Below are 14795 nucleotides of genomic sequence, written 5' to 3'. Positions count from 1 at the left end.
AGGTATATTTGCACATGTACAGAATGACACATGCACAAAGTTATGGATGGCAGCACTGTTCATAACAGCAGAAGATTGAATTCAAGCCCCCTTGTGCAACAGCACTGTTGCCTCGGGGCCAGGGGACAGAGGTGTCAGTGAAGGAGGAGGACCAGGTTCTCAGGCAACGGGAACAGGTACTGCCCTATATATCTTTACAGATGTCCATATTTTTTGTCTTTTCTACCACATGAATGGTAGAAATACCATATGATAGATTATCTATGCAAAAACATGACATTTATTAACATGCAAAGAGGAAAAGGAAACACTGTATCAGCCGTTAAAAAGGATGAGTCAGCAGCAGATTTGCCAGTGTGCAGTGCTATCCGAAAGACATTCCTCAGGATGAAAAGGGACAAAGCAGGTATATACAGTATGCTGTCATTCATGTACTTTAGAAATATACACACATTCTCAAAAATAAATAAAATATATAACAAAAAATAACAAAATTTTAAAGAGAAAGAAAAATATATCTAAAAAACAAGAAAATTTACAGAAAAAGATATGCATACTCTTATAGATATTAAAACATAGAATGTCGTCCAGAATGCCTCTGGAAATATACCCCATACTGGTGTGTGACTGCTCGGGGGAGGGAAAACAGGAGACTGAAAGATGAACTTGATATCATATGTCCTTTGCTACCGTCTGAATACTATTTTTACTATGTGAAGTTTAATATAAAACAAATTTCAAATTCTATATCCCTGCCAGATCTTACCCCTAAGCTCCATATCTATATTCCCAACTGCTCTCCTCGCCTTTCTCACAGGCACTCTAAACCCAGGAAAACCAGATTGATGATGCTTCCCACAAAACCTGTCCTCCTCCAATGCTCCAAGGTACTGTCGCCATCACGGTCCCCTCAGCTGCTCAAGCCAGAAGTGTGTGTTGTTCCCAGCTCCACCCTGTCCCCTCCTCTCACAGGCAACGGGCTCTTGTATCTTGGGGATGCTCTCTGTCCACAGCACTCTCTGTGCTGGGCTTCACTGCCAGGGCTCCTGACAAGGCGATGGGCAACTCTCACTGGGCTCTACCCACAGCTGCTCTGCCCCCTTCTCCTGCAATCTCATCATCCTGCTCCCCTGCTTCAAAGCTTTACAGCAGCTTCTGGGAAGTAACATGATCACATGGATCCAAAAAGGGCCAGAATTCACAACAGTCTATGTGATCTTCCCTTTCCTGTCTCACTATTCTCCAGCCACACCAGCCTTCTATTAGTTCCTCCAACTCTTCCTCCCTCATGGCCTCACTTGCCAAGCCCTCTGCCTGGAAGACTGCGCTCCCACCCCCATCTCTCCTGACACCTGACCCCCCAGCACTAACCTCTTCTGTTAACTGCCTTTCACCCCTCCTGATCTCAGTTTAAAAGGCACCCTCTTCAGACTACCTTTGTTGACCTACCAGACTAGATCAGATCCCGTTTTATATTGGCTTAGTACCCCTTCTTCATATAACTTACTGCGATGGTGATTAAATAGGCACTAAATAAGCTGTACATGGTTTTTCTCACTGCTATATCCCTAGGGCCTAAAATACTACCTACAAAATAAACACTTGTTGGATGAACAAACAGGAAGTAAGAGACAAAACTAAAACCAAAGGCTACCTCTCATCCACAAGAAGGGCTCATGTCAGCAGCGGCCTCCAGGAGGGAGAATTTCCTGCCCCAACTCTTGCCTCCGTTCTGGCCCCTGGCTCACTGTTAGCATCTGCCTACTCACCACACTGTCTGGGGACTGAAGCTGGTCTGGCAAGGCTGTGCTGCTATTGTAGCCAGAAGTAACACCAGAGGAGAGGCTTCCATTGGAGCTGGTACACAGGGAGTTGGACGTGGCCAGGGTATGCAGCTTTTCTTCTTCCTGAGGACAGGGGGATGTCAACCAGCTTCTGGTGTAACCTACCCACTACCCCCACTCCACCCGACACCACCAGTCCTCACCTCCCCATCACCCAGCACCTCCCACCTCAACCTGAAACCCTCAGGCCTCCCCACAAGCTTACCCCAACTAAAAACCAAAGCTGCCTCCTCCCAGCTTCTGGCCTTGGGACAGGAGCTGGTCAGAGCAGGATGACATGGAAAAAGAGTGAGCACAGCTTTGAGCTGGTACTAGGAGTCTGACACCTTCCTCCATTTACCACATCCTGACTCAGAGGCAGCTCCAGTGAAGGCTGACCCAGTCTGACATCTGCTCTAGAACTACCCCGACATCACCGGCCTGTCCCACTTCCCACCCTCAGCAGCTGGGAGATGATCTGCTGGCGGATTCTCAGCTTCTCCTGCTCAGTCCGCTCCCGTAGCCGGGCCCGGGCCCGGGCAATCTCCACCTTGGCCTCCTCGCGAGCACGCTGGTATTCTTGCAGCATCAGTGCTATGTCAGAGGCGGGGTGAGCAGACCGTGATGCCGACCCTGGGCTCCTGAGGAAAACCATAGGGTGGAGAGATGCCCTCTAACATTATGGGCAGATGGGTGACAGCCTTGGCCTGCTCATCCCAGACCTATTCAACACCATCCTCTCTTTGCCTACAGTTTGGTTTTACAACGCATTTTGAGGCTCAGGCCTACTGTCTTACATGGTAGGTTACAGCCGCTCTGCCCACCCTCTCCCATGACCTGTCCCCTGTCCTCACCCTATGCCCTCCCACATCCTCCTCTTTCCCTTGTCCCATTCTCCCACAGTCACCTCCACCTGCCCACAGAAGCATGGGACCCACTCCTGGAATCACTCCTGTCCAAGAAAGCTGTATCCTCCTCTCTCCAAGCCCTGCTCCCCACAGCCCTCTCACCCTATACACAACCTGCTCTCTGTGGGGTTCTGGGTCCACCCTCACCTGGTGGTCTCCACAACATCCTTCCTCAGTTGCTGCAGGTATTCTCGGCGCCTGCTGGGTAGGTCGGGGTCCCGGGTGGGGAGATCCCTGTTGGGCTGGAGGCTCCGTGTCCAGTGGAAGTTCTGAAGTCGTTCAGCCCTTTCTCGCCGGAGGGTCTCAATCGTTTGTTTTTGCCTGAGACGAAATGTGACTGATTCACTGAAACTGGCCCTGAATGCCCTCCTCCATCTTAAGATCTACCTCTGATCCCCAGAAGATTCCAGAGCTTAGCGGGGGAAAACGGTATAGCCAGCTATTAGCCTTTTCTGATTCTCCTCCAGCCCACCTCTCGCCATTGCCCGCCAGGCTGGGGGCCCTTACCGGGCATAGAGCTCCTCCCAGGTGGACCGCACAGGCTCTTCAGCAGTGAGCGCCTCCCCTGTCCCACTCTGCAGCACCTGCAGCAGGGCATCTGCCTCCCCAAAGCCGCGGTGCAGTTTTGCTTCTGTGAGTTCCATGCTGAGTGAGAGGTTCTGGGCCCCAGATTGCAGGGGGATCTGATCCCGCTGGGACGACTGAGGATCCCGGCTCTGGTCATCAGGAGGTTGTAGGGGCTTCTGTCCCTGCTCTCCAGAGCTCAGATCACATCTGATCTCCAGTGACTCCATCACACCTAGCTCCCCAGGAGAGCCATTCTGAACCCCACACCGAGGAAATTTGTTATGCACTGGGAAGTCCTTCGGGCCATGATGCTGGGGGTCAGGGGCCCTGCATACCTGGGAAGTGGGGCACAGCAGCACCTCAGACTGGCAGGCCTCAGTCGGGCCCAAAGTGGAAGCCTGGAGCCCTGTTGTATCAGTAAACTCGGAGACAGGGCAGGGGCTGAGGGGCTGGAGGCCTCCCCTTGAAGATGGAAAGTCCAGACTGGGCTGTGGCTCCACTGGTAATGCTGGACCCTCACCTCCATTTTCTATCTTGCTCTCCCATTGACTTGGCCCCCTACTGCTCACTAGGCTGTCCTCTAAGGAAGCCAGGTCCTCTGGCACAAAGCCATCAGCCAGCCTCTGACTTGTGCTCCTCAGTGAGGGTGTTGGCAGTTCTCTTTGGACCAAGGTGGTGGTCCTGGGCTGAAGCTGCTGAGGCAGTTGCCCTAAGAAACAGACTGGGAGTTTGGGGCTCTGCAGTGGGCTGCCTGGGAGGCTCATCTCAAGGAATGACCTGCCATCGCTCCTTTCTAAGGGATTCTTGCCTTCCCCACATGGAACCCCCACTTGCTGGGAGCCACCTGCCTCATCAGTGCTTTGAGAATGATTATCCACTAGAGGCCTGGAGGTGTCAAGGAGGTCTGGGCTGGAGACAAGCTCCTGGTGGCCTTCCAAAGGACATGCTGAGGGGGCTGTGAGTGACAAAGAGTCTGCGGGGAGCCCTAACCCCTGGGTGCTGGCACTAAGCGTGAGGATTGGGGAGGAGGCCCTGTCCACCAAAAACATTCCCATGGTGCCCAGCTCCTTCTTGACCTTAGGATCCCTGATAGACTCCACAGCACTGGGGCAGGGCTCTGGGGATTGGGAGCCACTGAGGCTCAGGCTACCAATAGCCAGGCAGGAGGGATCCTCTGGCTGGGAACTGGGAGGTAGGGAGTCATCAGGAGAAGCCTGAGGGCTCACAGAAGGGAGGTTCTGCCCAAAGTGAGCTTTCTGAAACCTCAAGTGGGATAACGTGGGTGCCGGAAGGCTCTGGGGCCTGCAGTGAGTGCTTTCTTCCTGAAGTTCTGAAGGCGCTGCCATTTTCCATGTCGTTTCCTCTGCCTTTGTCTTCTGAAGTATCCCTGTGACACAGCCCTGCTCTTGAGACATGGTGGGAATATCTGAGCCCAGCACTTCGAGGACCACGTTGCCCTCCTGAGGGTTGGCCTCTGGGGCCTGAAGGTGCAGAGGTGGTAAGGCCAGGTCAGTTTGGATGCCCTTGTCCATGGTGGTCTGAGTACAGCCGTCTATCATAAGGGCCTGTGTCACCTCATCTGGGATCTCCCTCTTGATGTTCTGTTCCTTTTCAGCCACACCTGGCTGGGAAAGACTTCCCAACAGCTCTGAGGTGCTGTGCAGCAGTTGTGAGAGGTGGAGAGACAGATTATGCATGCTGGTCCAGGAGACCAGACCAGAGCCTGGCACTGCATTGGCTTCTGGCTGAGCAGAGAAGTCGGTGGAGCTCCAGCGGAGACTGCACCCCATGGTCTGTGTGCCCTGCTCCAAGGTGCCCATCCTGGACGGTCCCACAGGACCACCTGCCTCTGATGGACACAGCAGCGTAATCTCATCTACTGAACCTGCAGCACTCCCTTCAGCCAAGAGAGGCTCCCTCCTCAGCCAGCCTGCTTCATCAGGGGTTCCCAGGAACTGCGCTCTCTTGTCAGGACCCTTACTGGCGGTTGCTCCCTCAGGGCTCTTCAGGATGTGGAGGTTCCCCAAAGCAAATGAGGAGCCCCATACTTCCCAGGCCTCACGTGAACCCTGGGCATTTCCCACACTGTGTGGGCTCGACAGGTCCCGGGCATTGGCAGAGGTGCTGAGGTGGGAGGAGAGTGGAGAGTTCTGGTGTTCTAGGCCATTGTCCATGCTTGAACAATGGGCCATGTTTGATGGTATCAGGCTCTGGGGTGTCTGGCCAGAGGAGACATCCACTGCATTGCCAAACACATACTGCTTCCAGCCGATCTGCACAGGCCCCTCTGGATAGGATAGGATGTAGGGATGGATGTCACTGGAGTCAAAGTGTAACATTCCTTTGTCTGCCTTAGAGTGCCACTTTTCTGGCCTGGCCTGGCTACCCAGTCTCTCTGGACTTTCCTTCCAGGTCTCTTCCAGGGTACTAGATGTCCAACTGGTCATGAAATCAGGGGTTGGCATGCAAGAGAGAGCTGATGACCTTGGGTAAGGAGGGGTGGCAGGTTTGGGGGGCCCGTGGTCAGCAGTGCTATTGTCCAAGTTAGATGGGGCTCTCTGACCGCAGCCCTCAGCTTTCAGAGATGTTCTCACTGCTGAATTACCTGAGAAATAGTCCCTGGTATGTGGAAACCACAATCTGTTAGGCTCCTGTGTATATTCATCTGTGGGGGAAGGAGGCTCCACACTCATGTTCAGCTCCAGAAGAGACCGGGAAGAGCTGACCACAGAGAACTGTGGTCTGAGGGAGGACCTAGAGTGTTTGGGGCCAGAGACGACTGCAATCACAGGAAGTGAGCCCCTGCTTGGGGGAGCTGGCTGCTCTGTGCCAGAGGCAGGCAGGCCAGGGCTCGGGGGTGTGGGCTGTGGGGCTTCACTTTGCTCCAAAGGCATGCTAGTTGAGTCTTTGAAGCCCGATGAAAGCTTAGACACAGAGGCCTTGGCTACACATGCCTCCTCTCTGCCTGCATCTCTAATCTGACAGCTGTCTAAGCCAACTTCATGAGAAGGCTGAGAATTCCTGCCCTGGGCAGGCTCTTTACCACAACCTGAAGCCTGATCTCTCTGCTGCTCTTCCTCCTCCCAGGGCCCATCAGCTTGCTGCCTGCAGATGTGTTTTAACTTTGCTACAAACGTGGCTTGGGGATCCAAGCCACTGTGATCTCTGGACTTAGTGGAAAGTTGTGGCTTTTCTGGAAGGCATTGGATTGCATTTCCTAAATATCCATGCTGTGGTTCCCCCAGAAGCTCACTCTCAACAGGCCCTTCACTTAAATCCAGGGTGTGTGGTCTCTCAGTTGTTAAAGGTGGTTCTGGTTTGGTTTGAGACTCTTGTTTACTCTGGTCACCTCCAGAGCTGTCCAGAAACATCCTCAGTGGCTCAGACCATGTGCCTGCAGAGGAAAAGGCAGCCTCAAGCTCTGTGCTGGCTTTCTTCTCAGCATCCTTTTTCTCAGGATACTCTACCAACCTTGAGTTTCCATCAGCCACTGAGTGGCTCAGTGAATTTGCCCCAACATGAGATACAGAAGGGGAGCTGTCCCCTTGAGCCATAGATAGGACAGAAGTAGAAGGCTCCAGAGTGCTGCTGTCTGTTGGCCCTATTTCTCTATGAATGCCTTTGGGCTCAAGACCAGGTGCCAAGAGCACTTCAAGTTCCCCAGCATAGCTCTCTCCTCTCTCATCCATTCCACAGGCTCTGGAAGGCACTATGCAGGGTGGCTGGAGAGTTTGTGGGGCAGCCTTGGAACTCTCCTTTCCCAGGTCACCATCCCTATGACATGGTAAAGTGGAGGGTAGTGAGAAACAGGCAAGAGAAGTGACAGGTTGAGGATTGCAAGGAGTTGTTCTGCTGTCTTCCTGTCCCCCAGATGCACTAAGAGTCCTGCTGCTTTCAATGTTCCCTAAGAAGACAACACAAAAGGAAGTCTGCTGTGGGCACCTGCACTGGGCCTGCTCCTGAACTCCCCCAGGACCCAAACTAGGTCTTTGATCTGGCAATGGAGTCAGTCTGGGATGCTCGCTGCCAGCACTGTGGGCTTCTGCCAGCCCACAACCAACATTCTCCTTCCACTTCACACACTGCTGCGAGGCAGCTTCTGGTGCAACACTCCTCAGGACTCTAGACAGGATGGTAGCCTGTCTGGGATTTGACTCCCCTTCTTCTAAGCCAGTGGAAGCCTCAAGGCATTTCCCGTGGTCCAGGGTATGCACTGAGAGGCTGACAGAATTCTGAACATCACAGGTCACAAGCTGACTTTCAAAATAGGTTGTTTTTCCTCCCTGTGCAGCCACTAAAAAATTACCTGAACCTCCTCCACAAGTGGTATCTAGAATTCTAGGATCTTGATGCACTGGGCTGCACTCCTGACCATCAGGGCGCACGGCCCCTGCAGTCTCCCATGGAGCTAACTGGTTTCCCCCGTGCGGAATCATGCCAGGGTCGTCATTAGGGGCCCAAGAAAAGGGAGCCACTACTTCCTCTGATATTTCCCTCCTGTCCTCCATAACTGTTGACGGAAAGCTGCCTGAGCCCACAGGATCAGAAGAAGAAGGTGTTCGGGGTGCTTTCTTCTTTTTCTCTGTGATTTCAGAACAAGAGTGACACAGAAACCGTTCACCAGTTCCCAGAAAATGTCTCAGTTCTCCAGCACAATGGCTTTTGCCTAGAGTTGGGGCTGCATGGGAAGAAGTCTGTGAGGGATGCCAGGGCCCTGTTTTAGTCTCCATGTTGGGTGGATGTTGAAAGCTGTCTTCAGGGAGGGGTGTGGCCTGAGGAACTTCCCTCTCATTAGTCAACAGATGTCCTGATGTAGCAGAGAGAGATGCCACATGAAATCCTTGTGCTTCAGCCTCATTCCCGGTCCTGTCTGACACTAACTGGTCCCTTTGTGGACACTGAGACCCACCTGGGGGCCCTGAAGAACATTCAGGTCCTAATGAAGTCTGATAGTAAGAAAGAATTTTGTCCTCAGCCCCAAAGTCATGAAGCTGCTTTCCCTGGGCCTTTGCTTGTCTGATCTCCAACATAGCATGGCCCGTGGAAGTATGAGCACAGTGCTGTGGGTGAGGCACCCTTGGCAGGGACACAGGTGCTGAGAAAGGGCCACTAGGAGAACTGAGGTCTTCAGCCTCCTTCTCTGCCTTCTGCCTCACCTGCTGGCCTTGCCTGTTACCCTCTTCTAAGACGCAGTGGGCCTTCTGTTCAAATGGGCTAGAGACCCTATTCAGGGAACTGGTTCTTTCTGTTTCTCTTTGTACAGCTTCCTCAGCTTCAGAAACAAAACCCTCTCTGGGACTCAAACCCATTGAGATGCTTCTGAGGTCCTCTCCTTGGTCTTGGGTAATTGCTGATCTGTGGCCCTCTGCCAGCAGGGGAATGCTCTCTGATACATGGGATTGACCATGAGATTCCATGGCTGTGGATGTCACAGACCCACACCAAGCAGAGTGTACCAAGGAGGAGCCCCCTCTAACATTTCCCTGGGGACTGTGGCTTTGGAGCTCTCCACTCAGATTCTGACACCCTGCTCCAGTTACCAAGGCACTGTCAGGCATTTTCAACATTGTGGGATCCAGCACATAGTCAACTGAAGAGATGCTTACAGTATCACGTGCATGAAGACAGTCTCTTGGCAGCCTTGGACAATTCAAGGACAAGGTACTGCTCAGGTCTCCATGAGGAACTGCAGAGGAGTCTCGCCAACTCAGCACTGGGCCAATCTCCTGGCTGGAAGATATACCCATACAATGCCAGCTTGGGCTACAAAGTTTCTGAGTTGACAAGATCACTGTGTTTTCCTCTTGTAGGCTCCCTCCACTTCGCACAGCCATCTCCTCAACTCTGCCTTGAACTTTGGGTTCCTCTTGCTTACAACTACTTATATATTTGGCAACTTGGCTTTCCCAAAAACTTTCCACAACTTCCAGTTCCTCAAGACTTCCCAAGCCACAGGGCTGTCCTCTGGAGCTTGCAGATGCATTCCCTGCTTTGGCCTCCTTCTTAGAAGACATCTTGGGGCTCAGTTGCAATGGCAGAGCACCAGCCAATGCCTTGGTTCTTGGATCAGCACAAATGCCTGCGAACACTCTACCAGCTGTACATGTCCCTACATCACCAAATGTGTCCCGGGAGGGTGTGTCTAATACAGTTAGGAGAGTGTGCTCTTTCGCAAACTTGTCTTCTACACATTCTCTTGACTTGAAGGGGTACAAGGTGGTTTTCTCGACCCAGGGACCTTTCCCAATGCTACTGTTAACCTCCATTTCTCCAGCTGTGTTATCCCTAAAGGTAACATCATCTCTCTGTTTTGAAGATGGTTGATCCTTCAAAAACATGTGGTTTCCAAAGCTGCCTGGCCTCAGGACATAGTCAGCCATCTCCTGGTCCCTCCGGTCCTGGAACACAAACTCTTTTTTGACTCCCGGTGAGTGAGAAGCATTTGGCTTGTTATTCTGCTTGGATTCAATTTCCAAGATGCCACTTTCCAGCTGCATTACACTCCTGATTAGCCTGGCCATTTCATCAGCATTGTTGACTCTTTTATTTTGTTTCTTTCCAGAAGGTTCTTCTTTAGGGCTTAACATTACTTGTGACCTTCCAGGGCCCTTACATTCACTCAGTTTTTTTTCCTGAGAGCATGTAACTGACTGGAATCTTTCATATGTAGACTCTGTCTGTGGAAGCTTAAACTCTTTTGAGTGGCCTTTGGAATAGAGAGCTTTCCCAAGAAGCCCAGATTCATTCTTCCTCTCAGCCTTGTGAGCTAGACTCTCATCCGGGGCCATCATGTTTGGGCTACTTACTCTATGATGTACTGATCTGGACTGCAAAGAAATAGCAGTTTCCCCCAGCCTGTCCTTGTCAAGGGCTAAATTGATGGTTTCATAGATGAAATCGGACCTGGCCCCAGAAGGAAACTCTCTGTTCATATCAAAGGCCTGAGTCTGCCTTAGGACTACATCATGATCCTGCTCTTCTTCCTCATCTGCCTCAGACTCACAAATAAGGAGAGGCTTCCTAGACCTAGAACGGCTTGAGCAAACATTGCAGTAGGACTGTACAGTGGCCTTTTCTCCCTCCTTGTGCTCTGAAAGGCTGTGCTCATTTAAAATTCCAACTTGATTTTCAAATTCACATACTCCTGTGCTAGTAGATGAAAGAAAATGTCTGTTCTGAGCAACAAAAAAATAAACTGAATTATGGCTTTCTTCTTCAATATTTCCAGGGCCCTGCCCTCTTTCTCTGCTAACTTCCTTGGTGTTCAGATCAAATGGCCTCCCTGTTGTAACCTGCTGAGATGAGGCAATCTTGGAATTCTGGTTTTGTAATAGCACTGGCCAATTATTCTTCAAATAAATATTTTGGAGAACCTGATGGTCATGACCAAAGCCCCAGGCTTCTCTTGGGGGTGGGGAAGGTACTCTTGATTCTCTGCAAGCCGGGATCTCTAAGGCAGTTTCTGTCAGGGCATCCCGGCTTTTGGTCACATAGAATGTCTCCAAGGGAGGTGGCTTTAAGGAAGACAGGAATGGATTCCAGGTGGCAGAGTGAGGGTACCGCTTTGGACCTGACGCAAATGAAATGCTTGGGTGTCTTCCAACCACTTCCCTGGAGCTCTCCTGATAGTCTACCTTCTCTTCCTGAAGGCATGGGTAGCCACTGGGACTGAACTGCCCCTCCTGGCCTGCACTATTCTCCCTAAGAGAACCCCAGCCCTGGGGCAAGTGGTTTTTAGTGGCTATGGAGACATGACCATGACAAGGGCTCCTCTGGAAAAAGTATTCATCAGAGGAAGTGATCAGTTGAGGTTTCCCACTACTGTGAGAAGACTCTTCCAAGCTTTTCTGCTTGGCTTCACATGCTTCAGTCATAGAGTTTGCTATCTTGTTTCCTGCAAAGACTGGTGCATTTGTAATTCCAGAAGTCAATGATTCTACATCGGCTGAGTAAGTTCCACTATGACTCACCTCTTTCTCTCTAGTTATAAAGGAATCTGAAGTCCCTTTTAACTCAGCACTCAAACTGTCCTGTTCTTTCTCTGCTCTCAAACATCTAATTTTGGATAAATGGATAGGAAGGTTGTTGAAATCCAGACTACTTGATACCCCAGAACCAACTGGCAATAGAGTATCTGTTTCTTTGCCAGAAGCTTGGGTCAAGGAGACAGAGTCTTCTTCGAGGGAGGAGAAAGCTGGCCTGGATTCTCTAACAGCCTCCAACACAGGATGGGACAGTTCAAGGAGGTACTTTTGCTGAAGGGCAGCCCAGTCCCTCTCCTGGGCGCTGCCTACATGAGGACTATTCACCCAAACTGCCTCTGTGGCAGCCAAAATGCTTGGCACACTGGAGTTGTTGGATACTTCAGGGTTGGCCTCCTGGGCTGTGTCAGAGATACCTTTGGTCCGAAAGATGCCAGCAACTCGTGGCTGAAGAAGCCTGTAAGACCCCCAGAGTGACAGCCTAGAAGTATCAGAAGCAGGGATTGCGTACACGCTGCTTACATGGCCGGGCAGCTCAGCACCACCTCGGGGCAGTTTGGAGCTGTAGGGCAGGAGTGTTTCTGCCCCTTGTGGCTTTAGTTCTTCCATATTTTGCCTATTTCCAGGCTTCTCCCATCCACAGGGCTGAGATTCCTGGACCTCAGGACTTGGACATAAAGAACCCACTATTCCTGAGGGGCTGCTGGAATTGATCTTAGAGTCACAGGAAAACCAGGAATCCATGGACAACAGAGGGCTCCCTCTTGAAAGCTGCAGGCCTTGGAGTACATTTGCCTGTTCAGGGGAGCTTGCCTCCATCTCTGACTCAGGTTGCTCACAGCGGGGCTGGGGCGGGGGCCCAAGGTAAAATGAACTGCTCGCTGGCAGGATGGCATCCAGCCTGGCTTCTGTTCCATGGTGGATGGGACCAAGGTTGTACATTGCCTCCTGGTCGGCTGTGGGCAGACTGGAGGTCTGTAGGTGCCAAAAAGTCTCTGTGGGCATCTCATCCGCTGAACTAAAGAAAGGCTCCTCTTGCTGATCTTCCCTCAGTTCCTCCTGGGCATCAAGCAAGCTATCCAGGGAAAAGCTCCTTTGAGTTTGGGTGAATAGTCCACTGTTTGAGGATGCGGTGAAGCCCCTCACAGAGGCTCTCACTCTGACCCTACGGTGGCCATGGCCATTGGGAAGATAACTACTCCTTGGGCTGTCTGGTGGGCTCTCATACCCCTTCTCAGCCAGTGAGTCCTCAGATATTTGGCCATCCTCACTTTCGGAGTTCTCTGGCTCTGGGAGATCCTGTTCTTTCTCCTGGGGGTCCTCTGGCTTTAGCGGTTTCATTAGGGCTTTGGTGTAGACACAAGAGAGAGAATCCACAGAGTAACTGCTATCTGCATCAGATAAATCACCATCTTTCTCTCTTATGTGGTCCACGCTTGGGCTGAAATCTGTGAGTGAGGATGTGGAGTCTGGATCTCCCACAATGTGTTGCCCCCTCAAAGGGCTGCCAGGAAGCAAAAAGGAGGACTTTTTGGCAATGTCTTTGACCATAACCCTCTGCTGCTTTTTGGATGCCCTGGTTGGAGGTGGTGGTTTGGATTCCACCCAGAAAGTCTTGGCTGCCTTTCCATGCCCAGATGCCTGTTTGGGTCCACGGGGACATGAGGAAATGCCACAGGCTCCCTTATAAGTCTTGTGGGTCCCAAGGTTCCCTTCTTTTCGCCACCTTGCTTGTGTGTGGTCAGGGTCTGCTGGTTCCCTACCCCTCCTGGTACAGGTGTAAGGGGTGAGTGCATCTGGCTCATCCCTTGGCTTTAGCTTGTAGGCTGAATGATCCAGAGATGTTAGGCTCTGGGACACCATCCAACAGGGCTGCTTACCCACTCTTTCCATTTCCTGGATGCTGGTAGATTCAGAACTCACAGTGAGGGCGGTGCCTGACGCTGAGGTTCCTTTCCTTGCCAAGGCCCCTTTAGCAATGCAGAGATGCCCCTTGCCTGAGGAATAGAGGGCATTCTTACTGAAGTATCCTGTCCTTGGAGGGTAAGAAGCAGCCTGGGGCAAATATTCTTCTGATGGAATTTTTTCTGATATTTGGTCAGTAGGATCAGGCATAGGAGGTAACACGGTGGAGGGGTCCCGATTCAGGAAAATACTGTGGAGAAAGGAAAGCCAGTTCAGAAAATAAAAGGTCCCTATTTCCTACTCACAGAGGGAATATAAAGTCCCATTTAGTTTGCTCTACAAGAGGTTAACGACTAGGCCAATGTCACTGTCCCCTCTAGCCTTTGAGGTCAGAGAAAAGCTCTACAGGTACAAAAAGCACCTGTGGACTACAGTCTTGGCTTCAAAGAGGCCCAGCTATACTCTGTCACTCAAATTCTTTATCTTATAAAAGGACTGAACCAAATCTGAATCTAATCATGCCTTTAGGGAAAACTTCCATTAATAGTCAATATGAGGAACAGAGGAATAATCTAAATGATACTGCAAGGAATCAAACAGGCAAATCTATGAAGTGGCATATTCTACAGAACTGATCCACTTTTAACAAAGCAATGATATGAAGAAATAAAAATGAAACCAAAAGAATTATAAGGAACTTAAAAGGTCCCATGCAGTATATGAACCCTACTTGTATCTTAATTTGAACAACTGTAAATATTTTTGAGGAAATCAGAGAAATTGGATATGGCCCAGGTTTTAGATTATATTGAATAACTGATCTTAATTTGTTAGGTGAACAATGACAATGTGATTATAAGAAAAGTCCTTGTTTTTTAGAAATCACACGATGTCTACAAGTTGCTTTAAAAATACTTCATCAGGGGCACCTGGGTGGCTCATTGGGTTAAGCCTCAGCTTGGGTCATGATCTCAGGGTCCTGGGATCGAGCCCTGCATCAGGCTCTCTGTTCAGCAAGGAGCCTGCTTCCCTCCCTCTCTCCTTGCCTCTCTGCCTACTTGTGTTCTATCTCTCTCTCTGTGTCAAATAAATAAAATCTTTAGAAAAAATACTTCATCAGAAAAAGAAAGGAAAGGAAATTAATGCAAGCATGGTAAATCTTGCTAATTGCTGAATGTGGGAGACAGGCATACTATCCTCTCAACTTAGTTTATGTTTGAAAAATTTTAATAAAAAGGCAGAAAAAAACCCCACAAAACCTGCCTAGTACTTGCCTAGTACTCTGAAGACCAGAAAGGTGAGCAAACAGAACCAACAGACATGAACTATAAACATGCTATGGGCAAGATCCCAGCTGGGCCTGGAGGATATAAAGAAGTAGACACAGTCCCCTGCTCCATCATCACCTTGACCGAATGCAAGGAGTAAAGGAGAAAAAAAAGGAAGATCCAAAATTGGACCCAAGAGTCAGCAAGATAGCCTTCCACTTGCTTACCAGTTGGAAGGTAGGGTCAGGAAGCTTACTTTGGGTGGCAGGACGGGTGGGAGGGAGAAGGAAGAAGCGTGTAGGAACCAAGTCTGGTGTGAGGAGACATGAGATGAAGGGGGTG

The 14795-nt window shown here is 50.6% G+C and overlaps 1 protein-coding gene across 7 annotated transcripts in view; it reads right to left on the bottom strand.

The window, feature by feature from the left end:
• The window catches only part of STARD9 (StAR related lipid transfer domain containing 9), a 123054-nt gene that overhangs the window by 18356 nt on the left and 89903 nt on the right, over nucleotides 1-14795 (bottom strand). For 6 of the 7 annotated variants that reach the window (XM_045067859.1, XM_045067857.1, XM_004751207.3 and 3 more), the window contains 4 exons: nucleotides 3239-13435; nucleotides 2879-3052; nucleotides 2281-2464; nucleotides 1770-1907 (listed from right to left, as the gene is read on the bottom strand). In XM_045067859.1, coding sequence (XP_044923794.1) covers nucleotides 1770-1907; nucleotides 2281-2464; nucleotides 2879-3052; nucleotides 3239-13435 — 10693 coding nt within the window. The remainder of the gene's footprint in view (nucleotides 1-1769; nucleotides 1908-2280; nucleotides 2465-2878; nucleotides 3053-3238; nucleotides 13436-14795) is intronic. The other variant, XR_006602893.1, reaches the window with a different exon arrangement.

The sequence above is a fragment of the Mustela putorius genome, unplaced genomic scaffold, assembly GCF_011764305.1.
Source record: "Mustela putorius furo isolate JIRA1106 unplaced genomic scaffold, ASM1176430v1.1 tig00003898_pilon_pilon_pilon, whole genome shotgun sequence".
Taxonomy (NCBI): domain Eukaryota; kingdom Metazoa; phylum Chordata; class Mammalia; order Carnivora; family Mustelidae; genus Mustela; species Mustela putorius.
Note: the sequence above shows the minus strand (reverse complement) of the source record. Positions and strands in the feature narration are given on the sequence as shown.